Source organism: Mesoplodon mirus (genome assembly GCF_964341445.2).
Source record: "Mesoplodon mirus genome assembly, chromosome: 6".
NCBI classification, from domain to species: Eukaryota; Metazoa; Chordata; class Mammalia; order Artiodactyla; family Ziphiidae; genus Mesoplodon; species Mesoplodon mirus.
Genome location: NC_138982.1, coordinates 30,400,058 through 30,422,882, shown reverse-complemented (window position 1 = coordinate 30,422,882; position 22,825 = coordinate 30,400,058). Strand labels below are relative to the sequence as shown.

General features: G+C 39.5%; 1 protein-coding gene across 4 annotated transcripts in view; it reads right to left on the bottom strand.

Moving 5' to 3' along the window:
• ANKRD28 (ankyrin repeat domain 28) overlaps window positions 1–22,825 on the bottom strand; it is a 164,097-nt gene that overhangs the window by 42,446 nt on the left and 98,826 nt on the right. For all 4 annotated transcript variants that reach the window (XM_082625678.1, XM_082625679.1, XM_082625677.1 and 1 more), the window contains 4 exons: window positions 15,686–15,756; window positions 9,608–9,808; window positions 7,844–7,931; window positions 1,857–1,999 (listed from right to left, as the gene is read on the bottom strand). In XM_082625678.1, the coding sequence (XP_082481804.1) occupies window positions 1,857–1,999; window positions 7,844–7,931; window positions 9,608–9,808; window positions 15,686–15,756 (503 nt within the window). The remainder of the gene's footprint in view (window positions 1–1,856; window positions 2,000–7,843; window positions 7,932–9,607; window positions 9,809–15,685; window positions 15,757–22,825) is intronic.

Sequence of the window (22,825 nt, the reverse complement as noted above, 5' to 3'; positions counted from 1 at the left end):
GACAGCTGTGTCCTTGTCCAGGGTGGGAGCTGGCTACCCTGGACCTGAGAGTAGGAACAGGCACAGCGGGTCTTTAGGGCAGGGCCAACCACACCACATAAACCAACCATGTGATGGAGGGGAGGGGCTTCGGGTCCACTGCTATCAGTGGACTTGGAGACTGAAATCAACCATATGAGCAATTTTGATCAATCAATCATGCCTATGTAGTGGAGGCCCAATAAAATGCTGAAAACAAAGCTCAGGAGGGCTTCTCTGGTTAGCAATACTATGTGCATATGTCACGTTCTGATGCTGGGAGAGTAAGGGGTCCTAACTCTGTAAGGAGAGGCCAATGGAAGCTTTGCGTTTAGAATACTCTTAAGACCCTGCCTTGTGTGTCTCTTCCTTTGGCCGATGTTAATTTGTATCTTTTCTGCATAATAAACCATAACTGTGAGTATAATAGCTTGCAGTGAGTTTCTGGAGTCCTTGTAGTGAATCATCAAAACTGAAGTCAGTCCTGTGTGGAGACTGTGCCCTCTAACCTTGTGGTTGGCCCCAACTTATCACAACTTTATTTAACATTTTCTTTCCTCACATCTCCGGTAACAGAAATTAGAGGAAGTGAAAAAGCAACACTTAACTTTAGTCAAGTTATCTAGATTTCATCACCAAAAGCTGGTGGACACAGAAAAGATTCTCCCTCGGAGCTTCCAAAACTTTGAGAGATTAAATTTATTGTTTTAAGTCACTCACTTCAGCTCTAGGAAACTAAGTCATGCAATTGGAGGCCACATGTCACTAAATGGCTCTAAGTCTGACCACTTTTTCTGAAGAACACTCTCACCAGAGTTTATAATTTTGCTGTCAATAACATAAGCTTTAAAAATTGCACCAGAATGGACTTGAAACAGTCATCAGAAACAAGGCTATCTCATTTATCTAGATCAAGGGTCTCTTAAGGCATTATGTCACTCTGTTGAAACAGAGCTATAGGAAGTGCTGAGTTGAAATAAAACTTTCATCTGTTTGCACTCTACAAGCTTCTACCTAACAATGTGGTTGAATTTTTGATCCCGACATTTTCAGTAACTAAGTGCTTCACAAAGTCCTTAAATTAAATTAATAGGCTATCCTGCTCCACAGTTCTGCCACGTATTCTTTGTCCAATCAGATTACCACCTATCTTTCTGTCTTTGCAGCTGATCTAAACTACCTCCCTCTCCCCTTCTACTTGGCTGCTTTTCATCTGTGTTTTAAAGACCAGATGAGTTTGTCAGAACTGTGCCTAAAGGATGGACTGTGGGAGCTACAGGTATTCTTAGCTATCCCAGTTCCGTAATCAAATACATTCAGATGAAAGAGCAACCCCTCTAAACCAAACAGATCATACAATAAGGAACACTTGCAGCTAATGGGCCAGAAGCCTCTAGTTTTCCTGCCTGCCTCTGGCCAATATCCTGTAATGTGAACAGCTACGGTCATTTAAAGGAAATATTAGACAAACTGGGCAAATAATACTAACAATAACCCAGCCACTTAGGAAAATAATCCAAATATGTCTGATCTGCTCGTTTCCATAGCTGAAATGAAGCTACAGGGCCTAGAATGTGATGGAAAAGAAAAACTTCTGTCAATCAACCATTCACCTTTGGAATATATTTCACCTCTTAATACATTTGACTAACTTCATGACTTGGTCAGACATCAGTGCACTGTATATTATGTAAAGGACTATAAACATAAAACTATTAAAAGACAAAAATGTTATTATAAGAAATCATCTTTTAAATTTGAAATAACTTCTGCCAACAACAAAATCATAAACACACAAAATGCTCCATTCTTCTGTACTGCTTAGTCTATACACCTACATCAACCCCAAGATCAAGAAGGTACTTGACTACGCTGATCATCCCACTAGAGGCTGCTGCGTGGAGAGGTGTATAAGACTTCTTGTCCTTGCATGTCACTTCAGCTCCGTGTGCCACAAGTAATTTCACTACTTCAATGTGACCTGAAAATGTGTTTATGAAGGAAAAAACAAGATGAGTGTATGGAAAATATGAAATACAATCCTGAATACCTTTAAAGACAGGTAAAAATATAATACAAATTAACTAGATAATGCATGACAAGTCACCAATTAATCACATTATAACCAGAGAGAGGATAGAAGAAAAAAATAAGAATTCAGGATAATTTTGATAAATGCTGATGGAGGTAACTAATAACCGAAAATAATACATTTAATTATTTTATCCAATGATAACCCTGCAATCTTCCTTTTACCTAGATCTTGTTTCCAAGGTTGTTTTAATACATTCTCCAGTTCTTAAGTTAGCTTTTCATGTCTAATGTAAGACATTAGTTTATGTTGTGGAATCTTCTTCTACATGGAAATCTGGGAGTGACTTGGGCTTATTTTTCTTAAAAATGTCAGGTCTTTAGAACACGCAGCTAAAAACTTCTTTTCTCTTATTATTTCCACCAGATGCCTTAACAATCAGGATAGGCTAGGTCAGCAGTCCGCAAGCTTTTTGGCAACAGGGACCGGTTTCATGGGAGATAATTTTTCCACGTGGCGGGGGTGGAGCGGGAATGGTTCAGGCGGTAATGTGAGTGATGGGGGGGATGGTTCAGCCCTATGGGGGGGATGCAGAGTGGCAGATGAAACTTGGCTGGCTTGCCTGCCGCTCACCTTTTGCTGTGCGGCCCGGTTCTGGGGGATGGGGACCCCTGGGCTAGGTTATACATGCTGTGGTTAACAACCAACTCCCAAATCTCAGCGGCTTAAACAATTAGTGTTTTATTTCTCATTAGCATTATGATAGCTTGGCCAGAGGGCTCTGCTTAGTCACGCAAGGATCCAGATTCATGGAGCTGACACATGATTTAAAGGCAGCTTGGTCACTGTGCCAGAAAGGGAAACAGACTACAGTCTCACACCAGCAATTAAATGCTCTGGTCCACAGGGGATGCTACTTTCATTAGGCAGAACTAGTCTCAGGCCCCACCCAACCACATAAGGAGGCCAGGAAGGGGGACATGTATCTGGAAGGTGGGAGAACCACTGTTCTCCTTTCTTATCTCCTCACTTCTTGTCACATTGATTATACAGTGCTTTCTCCTCCTCCCAAAAGCCTTTCCACCTCTGTGCCTTTGTTCATGGGACTGATTCCTACATTGTACAGAATGTTCTGCTTGGACGTTTCTTTCTAATCGTTGTTACTAATCCTCGAAGAAGGTCATGTCAGTTCCTATCTTCCCTAGAAGTCTTTTTAAGGCTTCTAGTTGCCTAGAATTACGTGGCCAAAAGCACAATGAACCTGTAAATACTATCTAATAAGCATACATAATAATACTTTGTGATATATCTTAATCTTGAATCATTATCTAACAAACTCTTTAAATACTTTTATGTATTAAGTTCTCAAATATATATATCTTTAAAGGCAAATATCATAGGCTCTTATGTTCTACTTCTTGGTGTATTTCAAACAAAATAGGTAGCTAATAAATATGTTACATTAAACGAGTTGCTAATGATGCCATTTTTAATACCCGTCATAGGGAAGGAGTATATAAAGTAAATAACTATAAAAATGAGACTTTCAAACACAGTGCCTTGCCCCCTTGAAAAAAGGAGTCTACAAGATGTATAAAGAATCAAGTAGATATAGTTGTTCATAGACATAAATTATCAATTAAAGCGGATACATTCAGCTATTTTTTTCCCCATTTCAATATGAAAAATATCTACTATATGTTTAGGAAAAAATCAAAAGAATAACTGTCAAATCATTAGGTGCCAAATTAAATGGGACTATCATATTAGAGCACTAACTGGTACAAAAGATCTCTCACTACACAGTACTCTCTGATCTATGGCTCTAGAAAGACAACTACTTGGGTTGACTGTAATGTATTAAAAACCAGGACTGATAATGCCCAGGAGGCTCACGCATAAATATAGCTTTTTTAAACCAGGCAAATGCATATTATTCACTAAATATGCCAGAAAGAAACAAATTCTCCTGACTTTTAAGACCAGAAGGCCCATTATACAAACATAATGGAAAAACTGTCCAAAACCAACACATCATTCTAAGTAAATAACTTAGATCATATTAATTATGTAGATTCCAGGAAGTGTGAACTTTTCCTGAGACAGATAAAGCCCTATTTTTAAAAGGTGCCATGCACAGGGAACAATCTTAAAATTGACAAATATTTATTTAAGCACATTTCTGAAATATGTAAAAATTCCTTTAACGGACCACTGAAAACATGAAGAAGGGGCCTTTCCATAGCCAGTTTGGGGTGACCTATTTAAAAGAAAAAAGGGAAGAAAGTTCTAGAGTGAAATAAATGATATTGTTCTAGCAAGGCGGAACCTAGTCAGAATACATATGTGTTTTCCTTATCAATTTATAGAACGATGCTACCAAGGAGACTAGATTTCATTCAATTCATCTGGGTGTATTTTTAGAAGACAGCATCCAGCAGACATGCATGGCATACATAATTCTGTAGTCAATAACTCCTTTAAAAAAATTATATCCATGCAATGTGAATTTGATAAATGTAATCATCATCCATTGGGAATTTGGAAAATTCCCTACATTTTTCTTTTGTTTATGAATGTATTAATAAAAGTAAAATGAGCTATGCTCACAAGTTTTTATGGAAAGGAAAGTAAGAAGAAAAAACACCATTTCACATCAACTCAAATTATGCATTGCTTTAAGAAGAAATAATGTAATGAGTTGCTTATCAAGGTAATTAATATTTATTTAGTACCCTCTATGTCAAAGTCATCACAGTAAGTAAGGTACTCTGAGGCAAAAAGTGACTGGCTATTGCTAAAAGCACTGAAGGCAACAGAAAAGATGAATGAGTAAATGGATTTTTTTTTTTAAACAGATCTTTACTGGAGTATAATTGCTTCACAATACTGTGTTAGTTTCTGTTGCACAACAAAGCAAATCAGCCATATGCATACACATGTTCCCGTATCCCCTCCCTCTTGCGTCTCCCTCCCACCCTCCCTATCCCACCCCTCTAGGTGGTCACAAAGCACCGAGCTGATCTCCCTGTGCTATGCTGCTGCTTCCCACCAGCCAACTATTTTACATTTGGTAGTGTATATATGTCGATGCTACTCTTACTTCGGCCCAGCTTCGCCCTCCCGCCCCATGTCCTCAAGTCCATTTTCTATGTCTACCTCTTTATTCCTGCCCTGCAACTAGGTTCATCAGTACCAGTAAATGGATTCTTAATGAAGGTTTATGGTAGGAGCAAACAGGGCAGGGAGGGAAAAATGATCAGTTCATTTGGGGACAGAGGTGGGGCTGGGGAACATAAACAGAGGATTCAATCATAGCGTAGGGATAAGAGGTAGAACCTAACAGAAAAGTAAGGGTAGCCTGAACCACGGGACAGAAGGCCAGGGCAAATACAGAAGCCTGTGAGAAATAAATTACAAGAAGACATGTAATGCAATTATGTAATGTCTCTTAGGCTAATACTGGCAGATTCTCTAGAGGTGTCAATGACCTGGACTTAAGGCCTGTCTAACAGACCAGGCAATAACTCCCTACTTTCATATACTTAGCTCCTTTTTAATCCTGAACACCTAAAACAACCGAATGGTTTTAGAAACTATGTGTCAATACTCCTCTTTTTCCAAGCTTAAAGGAAGGAAGAGACACGGAAAGGAAAATTACGAATCTCTGAATGTTTATGCTCAAAAATTAAATGGACTATGAGGTCCAAGAAATACAGAATATCTTTTACAATCCACAATCGGCCTGAAAAATGACATTTAGTAGATCAAGGAAAACAAGGCCCATCCAAGGGCCTCTGAGATACACACACCCAGCTACTCTGGGAGCTCAATTACAGGCAACCCACAAAATTCCTTGGCCTTCAATTTTATGAAAACAGCTGTTTAGCCAAGTTTAATTCTTTGGAGATAAAAGGCCTGACACCCTTTGCTTAATGTGTGAACCTTTTAATGTAAGGTATATAGTTTAAAATCACAGACTATCTGTTTCTGAACTGTCAAGAATAAGCTACTCCAGAATATTCAGAAAAATCCCGAAGACTTAGAATACAGAAAACCTACAGGCTGTGAGGAGGGCACTTTAGGACACCACAGGAGACTTGCTTCTGGATGTTTTACCTTCAATTAACAGAAGAAAAGTGCCCATGACATAACTAGAGGCACAAACCTTTGGTGTGAGAGAAACACCAAGAGCCCAAAGTTATTTCCATGATGGGCAAAGGATTTTCCTGGACCTTGGGGTTACTGTCAACTGGTTTGAGTTCATTTGGTTTCTTACATTTTTGTATTTTACAATTTTATATAGTTTTAAAAATTAATAATCTTCTATCAACCTTCGAATTTTAAGTGAGAGCTAGGAAAAGACAAAAGCAAAGGCAGGGAGTAGTGAGGATAAGCTATGCCTGTGAGAAGAGGGGCTAGACTGTCTTTCTAGTCAGTATGAGAGGCACATGGGAATGAGACCAGGACTACATGGCAGGTCCGTCAGTCCATGTAATTTTTCCTAAGTCAGAGGAGCAAGAACAGCAGAAGCAGAATGGACTGTTGGGAGGAAAAGAAAAAGCCCTGAGCTCCATGGCTGCAAAGAAAGGAGTTCTTCAGCTCTATTGTAAGACGCCCCACCCACGGCTTCCTTCCAGAGGCACAGCCTAGCCCTACGGGACTTGCAAGGTTTGCAGCAGGTTGAGATCCACTTCGACCTGCGTGGTCTTAGCGCCCGCAGGCCAGCATCTCTGCTCTGCTCTTTCTGTGCGTTTTAAAGTATCCTGAGGAAGGCTGACCTTTCTCCTCCCTGGCTGTCCCAGTTACCTCAAAAACCCATTAATGCTTTCGTTAGTGCTCTCCTCGTGGAGCTGCGTAGGTTTTAAGCAGTCTGCCCCAGGACCATTTTCCCATGAGCTCTGTTAGTTTCAAACTGCAACTGTGCACATCCTAAGACTTTTCAAGAATCCTTTTTTTTCTCTGTTTGGTCGCACTGCGCAGCTTGTGGGATCTTAGTTCCCCAACCAGGGATGGAACCCACACCCTCGGCAGTGAAAGCGAGAAGTCCTAACCACTGGACTGCCAGGGAATTCCCTCAAGAATGTTAAAAGCAGAAAAGCTGATATCTAAACCTCAGTTTCTTACTGTGAAATTACTGTGGTAGAAATCAAACGTGATATGCCTATTTAACACAGCGCTTGGCACAAGATAACAGGCTTCTTCACAACTTCTACCTTAATATTCCCATACAAACAAGGATGGGTTCACGATGGGTATGAGAATGGGCTTTTAGTAAACACCAATCTAAACTCTGTATCCCAAACTTGTGTCTAGGACATCTCTCCCTTTAAAAGTAAACAGAATTAATTTTAAACAGCTTTCAGGAGAATTGGACCTAATGTACTCCTGTCCTGGCAAACCTCCCCCGACTGCCAGGCTGGTTCCACTTGGGCAGCAAACTCAGATATGGTGCAACTTCTCACTATCCCAAAAGACATGTTATACCAAATGCAAGAACGAAATGTCCAACTTTTCCTTAATACTTAATGTCAAAAAATAAATTTAGGGCTTCCCTGGTGGCGCAGTGGTCGAGAGTACGCCTGCTGATACAGGGGACGTGGGTTCGTACCCCGGTCCGGGAAGATCCCACATGCCGCGGAGCGGTTAGGCGCGTGAGCCATGGCTGCTGAGCCTGCGTGTCCGGAGCCTGTGCTCCGCAACGGGAGAGGCCACAACAGTGAGAGGCCCGCGTACCGCAAAAAAATAAAAAATAAAAAATAAAATAAATAAATAAACTTAAAACACACATACCCATATATGCTGCCCAGTGGATAGCACGTCTATCTTTCTTGTCAAAAGCATTAATATTGGCACCTCTAGACAAGAGTAGTTTGACCATCTGGAATAAAAATAAACACAGTTTCATCAACATTCAGAAGCAGAACTGTTCATGAATATCCATCGTGAAGACTACTCATCTCAAGCTCTCTGGCACCGAATTTCTGCATTTGTAGAAAGGAAAGACAAGACTATATACTGAAGATGCTTTAATATAATTTAATAAACAACAGGACAATATACGAAAAAAGGTTTCACTATGGTGGTTACTGAAGTCAGGCATCAGCACCTTTTTAAAGATGCCACTTTGTGTCCTGGTATTTTATGAACAACTAAACACAAATCTGGAAGTCTAAAGGGAGAGTATTTAACAATAGGTTTTATTCCTTTTTATAGCCCAAAGTGTTATTAAAATTCAAAGTGCATTCTGATCCCAGAAATGTCTTAAATTTAATTCAAACACAGATGCAGTGTCTGTAATATGATTAGACCTGAAGGTCACTGCATAGTCTACTTACCTCATAATGTACCAAAAAAAGTCATTTCCATTATGTCCAAGCATATTTACAATAGTTTCCCCATTAGAAAGGGCATTCCAGATGTCAAAAAGGGACTCATCTAGTGACCTGAACTGCAGTAGAGACAAGAATTCTTTACGTTGCAAAAGCCGAGAAGAACAGTGAAAACAGCACTGCAGTGACTAGCCCTCAGCCATGGAATCTTGGGAATGTCACTTTACCTCTTTTTTTTAAAAAAAAATTGAAGTATAGTTGATTTACAATGTTTCAGGTACACAGCAAAGTGATTCAGTTTTATATATACATATATTTCTTCCAGATTCTTTTCTACTACAGGAAAAGAATTGATATTGAATATAGCTCCCTCTGCTATACAGTAGGACCACCATTTTTACCTCTTTGAGTATCTGTGTCTGCAACAAAAATGAAGGACTGGACAAGCTGCCCTCAAAGGTTCTTCTCTGAGTCTCATTCTTTCCTAAGTCTTCCATGTACATACACAAACCCCACTCTTTGCTATGGCACACCTAACATTAACCAATACTCCTTGTATAAGATAACTAAATACTAATTTTCTTAAATTGTTTTCTTTTGATGGTCTGTCATCAAAGAATTCTTGACTAAATGTTCAATATAAACTATAAGAAAATGTTTTCGGGCTTCCCTGGTGGCGCAGTGGTTCAGAGTCCGCCTGCCGATGCAGGGGACACGGGTTCGTGCCCCGGTCCGGGAGGATCCCACATGCCGCGGAGAGGCTGGGCCTGTGAGCCATGGCCACTGAGCCTGCGCGTCCGGAGCCTGTGCTCCACAACGGGAGAGGCCACAACAGTGAGAGGCCCGCGTACCGCAAAAAAACAAAAAAAGAAAATGTTTTCTACACTCCCCCTTCCTTTGCTACCATCTTTCTGGGAGAACAATGAAACTGTTCTGCCTTCCTAGACACTTTTTCCTGCAATGACAGAACATACTTTTCACATTGTGTTACAGTTGGCAGTGTTGTCCTTTGTCTCCTGAGGTTGACCATGAAATTCAAGTGCAGGGGCTGTATCTGATAAATAAATTTCTAAATTTGAGAAAGTTATATCATGAATTATCATGAAAAGAAGTCTGAGGGTTTGAAAAAGGTAAAATTAGATAAAAATGAGCAAAATAGGCAAGTTCATTAATAATGGGGGGCGGACACACACAGAGAATCACTGTCTAACTAAATACCACTTACCTCCCCATGTCCACTGAAAGCTGCATGATGCAGTGCAGTTCTCCCTGCTCGATCGGACACGTTTACATTACTCAGCAGAGGCACCAAAGCTTCCGCACACTTTACAGCTTTATTAGCAGCCGCTATGTGTAAAGGGGTTTGCCAGTTTTTGTCTCGAGCATTAACATCTGCAGAATGCTTCAAAAGTACCTGAACTGCTTCCTAAAACATATGAAGATATACAAGACAAATGAGTTAACAGCTTTAGAAATGGTACACACATGAAGGAAATAAAATTTCTTGAGAAACTAAAAATAGTTCTGGCAGAACCTGCTATAAACAAGCCAGAAAACAAAATAGCTTGAACTAAAGGCAGTACTCAGAGCCATGCAAGATACATCAAAATAAAACATTCCCTTTCTCTATCCTCAAATTAAAGGCACAACAATCAGTCTCTATCAAAATGTACAAGAAATACTGACAAATATTCTTCAAAAACATTCATTACTAATCTTGCTTTTCTAGATGGTGAGATACAATTAATTTTTATTTTCAAAGCTTTAAAAAGTAGATTTATCACTTTGCCATTAAATATATAAAAATTTAAACATACTATTTCCCAAAGTATTCCACATGCTATATTTTACAAAATGAAAAATCACTAGGATCTAATTCATTAGAGAGAGAGAGAGTGAAAGAGAGGGAGGGAGGGGAGGGGAGGGGAGGGGAGGGAGGGAGGGAAGGAAGAAGGCTTTGTTGTGATGCTACCTGGTGGGAAAGTTGGTGTTAACAAGGCAAATTAAGAGTTTACTATTCAAAGGGATTGGTCTCCCAGAAGCACAAGAAAAATGTCACAAAACATCCATAAACTGGACTCATGGCAAAATCAAAACGAATCCAGTATGCCATCAATATTAAGCAATATAATCAGAACTAAACGTGGCAAATTTTTTCTCCTTACAGTGATAATCCTATTTTTGGCAGATGAACAACAAACTACATATGAAATGAAAAGGACCAGAACCAAATCACCTCAGTTCTGTCATTTGCAAGGTGTAACTATTCAAGTCTAGTGAAACTGACCCTTGGTTTTCTTATCAGTAAAGAGGGGAAAGAGCACCTGTCCATCACTCATCTCAAGTCTGCTATGAAGCAAAAAAACCTCATGTACATAAGATTGTTCAAAAGACTAAAATAACTGTAACTATGCAAAGTAGCAAGGAAGACCAAGCAAAACACTATTATTCATGATTTTCACATAGCCTTTGAAATAAAAAGTAATCAGAACTGCTGAAATATGGGAACCAGCACAAGGCTGGCAAAAGACTGGAGAGACGCCCATCAATCTATCGACCTGCTGAGTAGCTAAGTAAAGACATGTGGAGGCCTGCCCTGTGACCCCACAATTCCAATCCAGCTATTTACCCAAGAGAAATTTTAACAAGACCCATCTAAGAATGTTTTTATTTATTTATTTTATTTTTTATTTTATTTATTCATAAGAGCCAAAAACAAGAAATGTAAGTGTCCACCTACAGGAAAATAGATAAACTGTTGTACATCCATACAGGAAACACTACTCAGCAATAAAAAGAAATGAACCACTAATGTACACAACAATATGACTGATCTCAAAAGAAGTCAAGACATTAAGAGTACATACTGTATGATTCCATTTTTATAAAATTCTAGAACAGGCAATTCTAGAACAGGCAATTGAGAGGTGCCTCTGGGGACAGGAGGGACTGACTGAAAAGGGACATGAGGGAACTTGCTGGAGTGATGGAATCTTCTAAATCTAGATTGGGAGAAAGGTTACATGGGTGTATACATTTGCCAAAACTCAACACTATACACTTAAAGTCTGTGCATTTTACTGTAAATTATATTTCAATTAAGAAAAAGGAATATAGGGAAAAAGATACACAGAGGAATATATACTCAGAATCATGGAGAACAAAGTACAAATACTGTCAGGATTCTCAATCTTCATCCTCAAGAAGGGTATTTTGTGACTTAGGGAGTAACACTAATACCATCCTGGGAAATAGATATACTAGAAAATAATTAAAAACAAAATGAAGAATTTATAATTGGATAAACTGGGCAAATACAGCATACTATAGATGCCAGGCTTGCCTTAATTATTTCCAACTGGAATTCACAACGCATACCTTTAAGTTTCTAAAAAGTGTGTGGAATACTTACGTTCCATCAGCAAGAACAGAAAAATCAAAGCTATACTTTCGTTTCACAGAAAAACAAGAATAAATCCAGTTTATGGTTGAGGGTGGGTAAGATGGCACCTAAAGAAGGCTATAAACACAACGACTAAGACTGTTTGAACCCTGGGTCCACTGCTGGGGACATTTAATTGTGTACCCCACAATTCATGTCGAAGCCCTAACCAACCCCCACCACAAAGCAGTAAAGTTAAATGAGATGATAAGGGAGAGACCCTAACCTGATCAGACTGATGGCATTCTAAGATGAGGAAGAGGGAGAGAGAGATTCCCCCCTCCCCGACCAAATGTGAGGACACAGTGAGAAGGCAGCCATCTGCAAGCCAGGAAGAGAGTCCTCATCAGAAACTGACCCTGCTGGACCTTCATCTGAGACTTCTAGCCTCCAGACTGTGAGAAAAAAACACTTCTGTTGTTTAAGCCACCCAGTCTATGGTATTTTGTTATGGCAGCCGAGCTGACTAATATATCCATCATTTACTACTCAGAATAATATACGTCAGTGCCATATCACAACAGCAGTGATCTTTGAAAACTTAGAGAAAACTAAAGAACTCTCTAAAGACAGGAGATTCAAAAACAAGAACAAAAACAAAATTTTTAAGGGTAAATTTCTGGAAATTACAAACCAACGAGCCTGATGTCTTACCCTAGTAAAATTCTAGATTTTATTAGCAACACATTACAAGCATTTAGAAAAAAAATGTAGGGATAACCAAGGATATACATAGTTTACTAATGACAGAATTACCATAGTAACCTTGATCCCAATTTTTCCATTATTAGAGGGTATGCATGTGTAAGAAATGCTGCAGGTGTGCCTTGTCTTCAAACAAACAAGTAATATCCTATGACACTGATTTAAATAAGATTAAGAAATATGGGGGTGGGGTGATAACAAAAGGTTAACTAATTATATCCAAAGAGTATTTATTTATTCATAGCTTAGGGTCAGGCACAGGGAAAAGAAGGGCTAACGCATTCCAAATAAACACAATGTTTGGGTGAACCACTAATATCTCACATGATAATATATTTTAAACTCAGTTATCCTGATAGAACTAAAATGTTAATTCCTGGAGTTAGGTTAAAAAAATAAATGCATATCCTTCAGAGGATCCAGTGTGATGTGGATGGATAGACAGATAGATAGATAAATAAATAACGCACACACACACACACACACACACACACACACACACACACTCACAAAGCCCTAATACTCAGAAATTGATTTATTCAGAAGAATACTCAGCATTTATGGAGAGCTAGATTATATGCTACTCTTCAAGATTGACAGTCACAAACCAGTGGTGGAGAAAAGATGAGGCAGCCAGGCAGTACGACCAGGTGCATGGAAACCATGTCACGGAAGGAGAGTTGGGGAACTTGGTATAGTTAACCCGAAGCAGTCTTTCTAAACCCAAGTTCAGTGAGGGAATTAAGCCTTAAGACATCATCCACTATCTGTGAGGAGTTGACTTCCTTACTATGCATCTTCTGCGATGCTAGTCATCTCTGTCCTTGGGAGAAGTGAGAAGACAGTCACTCTAATCATCTTCTGTAGAGCTTACTTCTCTCATGGTATCTCAAAAACATAAACCAAAAGCTACCTAAAATTTTGCCTTTTTATATACCCCTTTGTGGTTATGTTTTCTATTAAATGAAGTAAGTAATGTAAGTATAGCCTTCTTTTGCTCGCAGGATATGACAGGAATAATTAAAAGAACACCAGTGAAACTGATAATCTTGACTAGGTTTCCTAGCAGTTTTCCTAATCATGGCATTCTCCTTTTAAAAGAAAAATAATCCTTAGGGCTTGGGGTTTACAGAAATTGTATTTTTATGGAATGGTTACATTTTATAGCTATTTCCCATACTCCTGCAGAAGAGTAGTAATACTACATAGCCTTAGTAGTTTTTAGGATGAAAAGCCTAAACCTTTTTTAGGTTGACAAGCTTAAACTTAAACTTATTAGGATCTGCTGCTTTCTAACCTACAGCTTGCCCTTAAGTTCAAGCCATGTACACAGTTTTAAAAAATCAGCAGTTAGGTCTCTGGGTGGAACCTGCAATCTACCTTTAACATTAATTATTTTTTTAAAGAATCTTTGGCCTGTTTTACAATCTCTACAAATATACAAAGTGTTATTTCTGATTATTTGACAAAACTCCACTAAATTTAATAGTCATATTTCCAAGAGTCATACCAAAAAATAGGTAAGTATGACTAATTTATCAATAGGTTGCCATGATGGCAATGTTTATCTTCCTTAACTGCCTTTATTTAAAGAAACTTCACTGCAAGAGGGCTAACCACCAACTTAAAAACATTACCATGAATTTCAGAGTTCAAAGTATTTTGGTTTAATAGGTCTTAGCTTTCAGAATTCCCAGATTTGCCCAAGATCACACAGCTAGAAAGTGGCAGGTGATATCTGAAGCCAGTGTCACCTGATCCAAGTCCCACAGTTCACCAGCTGTAGCCACCAAGGATCACCGTTCCCTCCCTATCCAGAGGCTTATGGTCAACAGACCGCCTCTGTCACACCGCAGCATTTACAGTCCCTCCCTTCCAGCCACCTTCTCCTCCACTCCTCTTCACTCACCCAACTCTCGTTTTGGGTTCAAGGTGTACTTCGAAATGAGGAATACAAAGAAGAATGAACAGAAAGGAGCACCCCCAGTTTGTCTTGGGGAAACATCCTCCCAAGGCATGTGTTCCCCTTATCTCTCCAGAACTATCTGGCCCCATGATGGGGAGAAGCAGCGGTAGCCACCCTCCCTCGTCTCCCACAATTTGAATAACTGAAGAAAACATTAATTTATACAGTCCCACCCTTTATTTAAAAAATGTTTTCAACTATCGTAAGATAGGTAAAAGGGGTGCTTTGGGCACAATGCATTTGTAAAAAGTACCCAATCCGGGCCTCCCTGGTGGCGCAGTGGTTGAGAGTCCGCCTGCCGATGCAGGGGATACGGGTTCGTGCCCCGGTCTGGGAGGATCCCATATGCCGCGGAGCGGCTGGGCCCGTGAGCCATGGCCGCTGGGCCTGCGCATCCGGAGCCTGTGCTCCGCAACGGGAGAGGCCACAACAGTGAGAGGCCCGCATACCGCAAAAAGAAAAAAAAAAAAAAAAAAAAAAAGTACCCAATCCTTTTTAGAAAGGCAGTAAAATGACAGAAAAAAAGAGGGTCCAGGTATTTGTGTCATCTCTGCTACTCAACAGCTGAGTGGTTTCTGGCAAATTATTAACTGCACAGTTCCTTAAAATATCTATCCTACAAGGATGTTATGAGGACTAGAAGATATGACAAATATAAAAATGAACTTTCTCCAAAAATGTCAGTTATCTTGAAGGTCAAACAATACACAGGATTATAAATAAAAAGGAATTGTTCTTCCTCATAGGACACCTAACATATTTTAAGATTGTATTTAGAACTGGCAACATGTGAGATCAAGTAATGTTTCTGAAACTAATTTCAGTGTTTACCTAAACAATATTTCATTTAGTCATTACACACTGCTGAGATTATTTCTTGAGCACAACCAGCAGAACCTCTGCAACACGTCTATTAGGCTATTGTGAACCAGTCAGCAGAGAAAAGCCTTGAGGAGGAATTTGTAAGATAGAAAAACAACTGCTCTCTTGTAAGAAGTACAGAAGGAGGGTTTTCCCTGCCACTTCAGACTCTCCAACTTGGTTTGAACAAATTCCAAAGTAAAGTGACCAGTCTAGGTATTTTCAGTTGCTTTTTCCTTTTTTGAAAATACAGAATTTGAATATGGACTCATAGGCAGGCCTACTTAATGATTTTATATACAAAATATTTACTAAGAGAAATTTCATACCTCACTACAAGATGCAACTGCTCTGTGTAAAGGTGTCAACCATTTGTTGTCTTTGGCATTAACTCTAGCTCCTGCAACAAGAAGAAAAAAATAGATTGAAATATTTTGCATAAAATATTTTAAATAAATGTCCTGAAATACATATAGTCCAAATTGGATAAATAACAATTGAAAATGTAGTACTTCATTTTTATACTTTCTGCTAATAAATCACCCTTAAATTACAAAACAAAACTATCCTTTTTAATTGATATAATTATCCAGTAAGGTATTAGCTCTTTATATTAAAAATCAAAGAAACATCATTTTATATATAGTCTAGAAAAGCCACCTTTATACAGAGCATATCCAAAATGAAAATCAGACCCCAATGTAGAATGTGTGTTAAAAACCTCAAATACTTAAATACATGAATAAGAATACTAAGACATAAAATGTAGACCATTACAAAGTCTTCATTATAATTCTTTACTAATGAATGTATCATGTTATCATGCAATACAGTAATATCAAAACAGTTCTCCAGTAATGATTACAAATGCTTTAGTATTATAAAGTTATTTTATAAATGGATACAATGGCTATAAACTTAGGGGAAAATACTGAGAAAGGAAATGAACCAACCCACGTCTTTCCATGTTATACCTAAAGTTCTAAAGTAGTAATACTTAAAACAAATCAACTATGTCTTTTTAAAAAGTCATTAAGTCAATGGACACAAATTTTCCTTAATAGAATGGAAATACCATTTAGTAAGACAATAAGTGTATTATGTAATTTGAGGGGAAAAAAAATCTATCACCTATGTAAAATCCACTGATTTGGTGCTTAAGTACCCACCAAACAGAAGCAGCACACCGTGGGATCCCTCTACGTAGAGAGAAACAACCCTGACTCTCAGGACTAGAGGAACTTGCAACAGGTCCTGCACTATGAGCAATCCTAGATTTACATCTAGAATAATAACTAGCTAAGTGAGAAGAGGCTTTAGGAACCTAGTCCAACCTCCATACCTTCTAGATGATGAAATGCTGGTACAAGCAAGCAGCTCACCGCCAGAGTCAACTACAGCAGAACCAAGGAGAGAACTCAGACATCCTAATGTTTACATTCTGTTTTGAGTGTGAGGTTCTAAGTAATAATCAAGCACAGTGACTCCAAGTTACAGCCCGAATAACCTCTAGCTATAGGTTCCTAACTAGCTGTATGATCCCTCTGAACCGACATTTCTTCATCTATAAACCAGATCCCCTAATACCTTGTTACAAAAATTAACCCCTGGTCAAGGAACTGAGATCTCACATGCAGCACAGCACGGTCAAAAGACAAACAAACAAACAAACAAAAACCAACAAAAAAGATTAACATACAAACCAATGTACCTAGTACATGTAGTACGGATACATTAGAGGTAGATTTTATAAGTCTGAATGGGAGAGGAAATGAATTAAAGGCAGGTGTAGGAAATCATCCACAAGTGCAGCAGTTGAAGCTGAACTCTGTGTGGGCAGGGCCAGTGAATCATGAACCAGCAGGAGAGCTTTCAAGATTGCTTAAAGCTGTGGGAGAAAGAAAGGGAGTCAGCAAAATAAAGAACCAGCCAGAGGGACTTCCTTGGTGGCACAGTGGCTAAGAATCCACCTGCCAATGTAGGGGACACAGGTTCAAGCCCTGGTCTGGGAAGATGCCACATGCCACCCGTGCGCCACAACTACTGAGCCTGCGCTCTGGAGCCCGCGAGCCACCACTACTGAGCCCGCGTGCCTAGAGCCCATGCTCCACAACAAGAGAAGCCACCACAATGGGAAGCCTGCACACCGCAACAAAGAGTAGCCCCCGCTCGTCACAACTAGCGAAAGCCCACGTGCAGCAACGAAGACCCAACACAGCCAATAAAAAAACAAACAAACAAACAAAAAAAAACCCAGCCAGAGACAGTGATATATTCATGTAATAAGCATCTGAACAACTACTGGCCAGGTTCTGTGGAGACCAAAATGGTGAAAAGAGGCTTTTCTGACCACAATAAAGTCAGCATTTGTTTTGGGTAAGAGCACAAACACTTGAAGTGTTCACGGGTCAGAAAGTTGGAGCCCTAGAGACAGTGAACAGGCTCCTTCCTTCTCCCCATTTATCACTTGGAACTTCAATGGTTCTCTATAATCCCTGTACCTCTTTCTATGATTTTGGATTTATGTGCACAGTAGGAGGGCAGGTCCTGGCATTAAGGCCTGAAGGGTAGTGACACAGACACTCAAAAGACACAAGTACCCTGGAAAGACAGAAGTAGAGAAGAATGAGGCCTGAAAATGGGCCTCCAACAAATGGGAAGGGTCAGAACTCTGATTCAAGGCATTAACCGACAAGGAAATAGAATGTGGCTGTCACAAAAAAGAGGATGATCTCTACGTGCTGATAAAGATCTGAGAAATAAAAAGTAAAAATAGGGCTTCCTTAGTGGCGCAGTGGTTGAGAGTCCGCCTGCAGATGCAGGGAACGCGGGTTTGTGCCCCGGTCCAGGAAGATCCCACATGCCGCGGAGCGGCTGGGCCCGTGAGCCATGGCCGCTGAGCCTGCGCGTCCGGAGCCTGTGCTCCTCAACGGGAGAGGCCACAACAGTGAGAGGCCCACATACTGCAAAAAAAAAAAAAAAAAAAAAGTAAAAACAGCAGTAAGTAAGAGCTGTATGAATAATATTCTTTACTTTTACATAGAAAAAGGAAGAGTTAAGTATCTATATTTACATTTGCAAAAGGAAACCCTGGAGGAAAGCTAAGACATTAAGAACAGCGGGTGCCTATGTGTTTGCATTGGTGATGGGGGGCAATGAGAATTGGATGACGTGATGGGGAACTAGGGTAGAAAGGCAACTGCGCTGTAAGCTGTATACCTTTAAAGGTGTGTATATTTTAATTCGGAAATGAAACTGAAATAGTACATATTCAAAAAGTGAAATGTACCGAAGAGGAAATGAAAGGAGTGGTCATGAAAAAACACTCCAAGAATTTGGCTTCAAGTGCAAAGAAAAAATTGGAAAGCAGGAAGAGGGTGAAGACAGTCTGTCTTTCTTTTGGAAATGGGTTATCAGATATACAACTGAAGGAAGAAAATCTAATATTTATGGTGCATTTGGCAGCCCAAAGTAAAAAACCCTGCTTGCTTCATTCTTCCATTTTAAGTTACAATAATTAACTAATTAATTAAATCGTCTTTCTTTCTCTTTACTTTTAATAACAAAATCAAAGTTCATTTTATCAAAAACATGAGTGACTATAACAAATAATCCACTAGTGGCTTAACAAGGACACATCATGCTGCCACTTGCAACTAGCAGACAACTTGATAAAAAATTTGGCTTGCTCTTTTTAAAGATTCTAAAGATACTTAACTGCAGGAAGATCAGCACAATGGGATTTTAGACATCTAATCATATCCTATCTCAGAAGACACTCATTGTGTTAAGGCATCTTTCTTCTAGTAACACTAATCAGATATTTTAATTCCTTGGAAATTAAAGGTCAAGTATGTGAGTCATGGTTGAGCTATCTCTAAGGGCACAATACAACAAATATCTCCCCTGACCACATGGGTAAATTAATATGTGCTTTATATATTAACAGACAAACATGGCATAGCAAGGTCCATTATAAGAGCAGCAGTTGGCTGCACAATGAAAAATGGCTTAAGAACAATAAACATGGCAGTGCACATCAGACGTCCAGGCTACCAGAGCTCATCTCATGTGAGCTCTATGAAGGTAACCAGACTTCTGTTCCACACAGAGCTCCAAAATTAGCTACATAGTCATATACACACTACAAAGTAATTCCAGTAATAGAAAAGACATTTCCAGAGTAAAGTAACTAATCCAACAGCTGAAAACTAGCCACAAAGAAGATGAAGACAGGAAAAAGAGGAGAGGGGAGGGACAGAGAGAAGGAGATGGGGAGGGGAGAGGGAGAGGGAGACAGAGGCGGGGATGGAGGGAGACAGAGAGGAGGAAGAGGGGGAGGGGAACAGACCTAGGGGGAAGGGAGAGAGTGGGAAAGGGGAAGATGGGGAGGGAGAGAAGGGAAGAGGGAGAGAGGGAGGGCGGGAAAAGAAAGAAATCCTATCCACTGAAAACACAAAATAGTTTTCCTAGAGAGAAATAAAACCAAATGTAACAGCTCCAGCGGCATCATCACAGGCTCTCTACCTGGCAGAGTAGAGTATTTGTGATTCCAAAGGATGATCTTAAGTCACCAAGAAGAGATTAATTTCTTTACTATTTCCTAATCATTAAAACAGGAAAGAACATAAAAAAGCAGTGCCATCTCAATTGCTGCAGTCAGGCTACCGGGAGACCCTGTGGTAGGAGAAGCGCTGCTGTGGAAGCCGAAGACAAGACAGCAATTTGAGGATGATGTCACTGATGACCACTGCAAACTGACACCCAAAGAAAGCCTCCTGAGCGCTAGCAGCATATCTAGGAAAACCCAAGGTCGTTATGCCCAACTGTATAAATCAAAGACTGTCTTTACTAGACTCCCTTTCCCCCACAAATCCATCAAATGTACATCAACTGAGCTTTCCCTTAAGAAGAACAAGCAGCCAGAACCTACGTCACATCAAATATCTGAATTTGGATTCACCTTTCCAGAACAGAGATGTGATCAGATTTCCAATACGTTAAAAGCAAAAAGAAAACAAGCAAGCAAAAATCAACTGCAGGGTCATCCAAACAGCTTGGTTGTATCCATTTGACACCACAGTTAAATTACACAGAAAAATCCAGATAACCTTCTTCCTTTCACCCAATCTTTTCATTTACTAATTCACACATATAAAATTTATTCTGAAACAATAGTTTTTTAAAAGAAAAAACATATTTAAGGTAAAATTTCTTCCAAAATTAGATAAATGTCTACTACATTTAGAGATAAAACAGAAAGTAATTTTAAAAAATAAAAAATCTGGTTCACTTTTATCAGTCTACCCTGGGCTCTAGCCAGCAATGCAGCTAAGAGAGGTCTGGACATATGAGGAGGCAGTCAGGGGTCAGTGGACGGAGCCCAGGAGTAAGACCTGTGATCTAATAATGGCTCTGTAACCAGCAGGCTGTGTGACCTGGGACTGCTCCTCACATGCCTAGCCTTCATTTTGGTAATAATAAGCCTTGTGTGTGTGCGCCCATGTGCGTCTCTGTCTGTCTCTCTCACAAGGGAGGCTAGGCCCCAGGTTAAAACAACACAGGGAGCGCCTGTTTCTGAGCTCTACAAAGTCAGGAATCCAAATCACAAGTGTCCCACGTGACTCTAGGTCTCACTCCGCAAGAAGACTAATTCACCTGCTTTCTCCCTCATCTGATCACTCACCAAGATCTGCCAATTCTTTGATTTTTGAACCTCAGTTATCAGTAAAATAAGAGCTGTGGTAAATGATCTCTACAATCCATTTCCAGTGATGATATTCTACCCTATTTCGAAATACTCAGAATAAGTTATTTCATGCTTATTAAATAGCTTGTATTACTTTAACATTAAATAGATAATATCTTTATAATCAATGCCAGGGATCTTCAAATTACAGCCCACAGATTGCCAGCCACCTATTTTATAAATAAAGTTTTACTGCAACATAGCTATACCTATTCACTTACGTGTTAAATAAGTAGCTTTCGCATTACAGGAGTAGAGATGAGTAGTGGCCAGTGTGTCTGTATGACCCTTCACATAAAAAGTCTATCAGCCTCTGATCTAGGCGAAGTACCTGAGAGTTGATGCTATTAAAATTATTTCTATTTTCCTATGTGTTTGTAATAATTATAGTCCCACTAATAATTTTCTAAAACTTCTGTTTGCAGAGCATAGTTTTTTTTCTCTGCTCCTAAGCCACAGAGGAGATAGTCCTTATACAGTGAGCTGGGCCAGGAGCCAAGTACTTTTAGCACTCTTCCCAAACTGGAAATAATGCTTTCCTTTGGCTGTCTACCAAAAGCAGTGGCCAAAGCTTCAGATTCCGTTTTCAGGTTGGGAGAAGAATGAGCAAAAAGCAAGTACATTTCCACTTTTCCACCTGTGATGCTAGACCACCCCCCCTACCACCAAGCTAGTGCACTGTACCATTTAACAGGGTGTTATGGATATATGGATATTGTGGGTTGAACTGTGTCCCCACCACCAAATTCATATGCTGAAGTCCTAACCCCAGCACCTCAGGGTCTTCACAGAGGTAATTAAGTTAAAATGAGGTGTTTTTTTTTTTTTTTTTTTTTAGCACGGGCCCTAATGCAATATGACTGGATCCTTATAAGCAGAAGAAATTTGGACATAGACTTGTACCGATGGAAGACATAAGAAGAAGGCGGTCATCTACAAGCCAAGGAGAAAGTCCTAGAACAGATCCTTCTCTCACAGCTTTCAGAAGAAACTGACTCTGCCAACACCTTGATCTTGTACTTCCAGCTTCCAGAACTGTGAGAATATAAATTTTGTTGTTTAAGCCACTCATCTTGTAGTAATTTGTGATGGCAGCCCTAGTAAACTAATACACCAACACTGCAGTCTTTCAAAGGTCACACGCTTTAGGTCTAATTCTTAATACCAGAAACACAGTATACATACTTCCTTATTAAGAACTTTATTTTCTATAAAAGGCCAACTATACAACACATTATTTAACCACCTAACACATGCTAGAAACAGCCTGAGGTACTGGTAAACCTATGTTTGAAAAATATAAGCATTACATGAATAGCTCCCATAAAAATATCTATATTTAGGCAGCCAGTAAATTTAGTCCTTAAAACAGAAGTTCTTCAACAAAAGTTATTTCCTATACAAATTTTAGTAAATGCTAAGTAGATGGGGGTGGGTAGAGTGTAGAGGGGGAGCACAGTTCAGACTGCAGCAGAGTTAAGAGTCAGATAGCCTGAACTCCACAGTCAGATAGCCTGGGTCTGACTTACTATGCTGGCTCTAGCTTTTATTAGCAGTATAACTTTCAGCCAGTTATCACATCTCTAAATGCTTTCATTTCCTTTATCTATAATAATACCTTCAGAGTTGAGAATAAAATGAGGTTATAAATGAAAAAGCTAAATTTAACACAGTACTTGAGATATAGTAAGCACTCACTGCTTCCAATTACTTCGTTCCA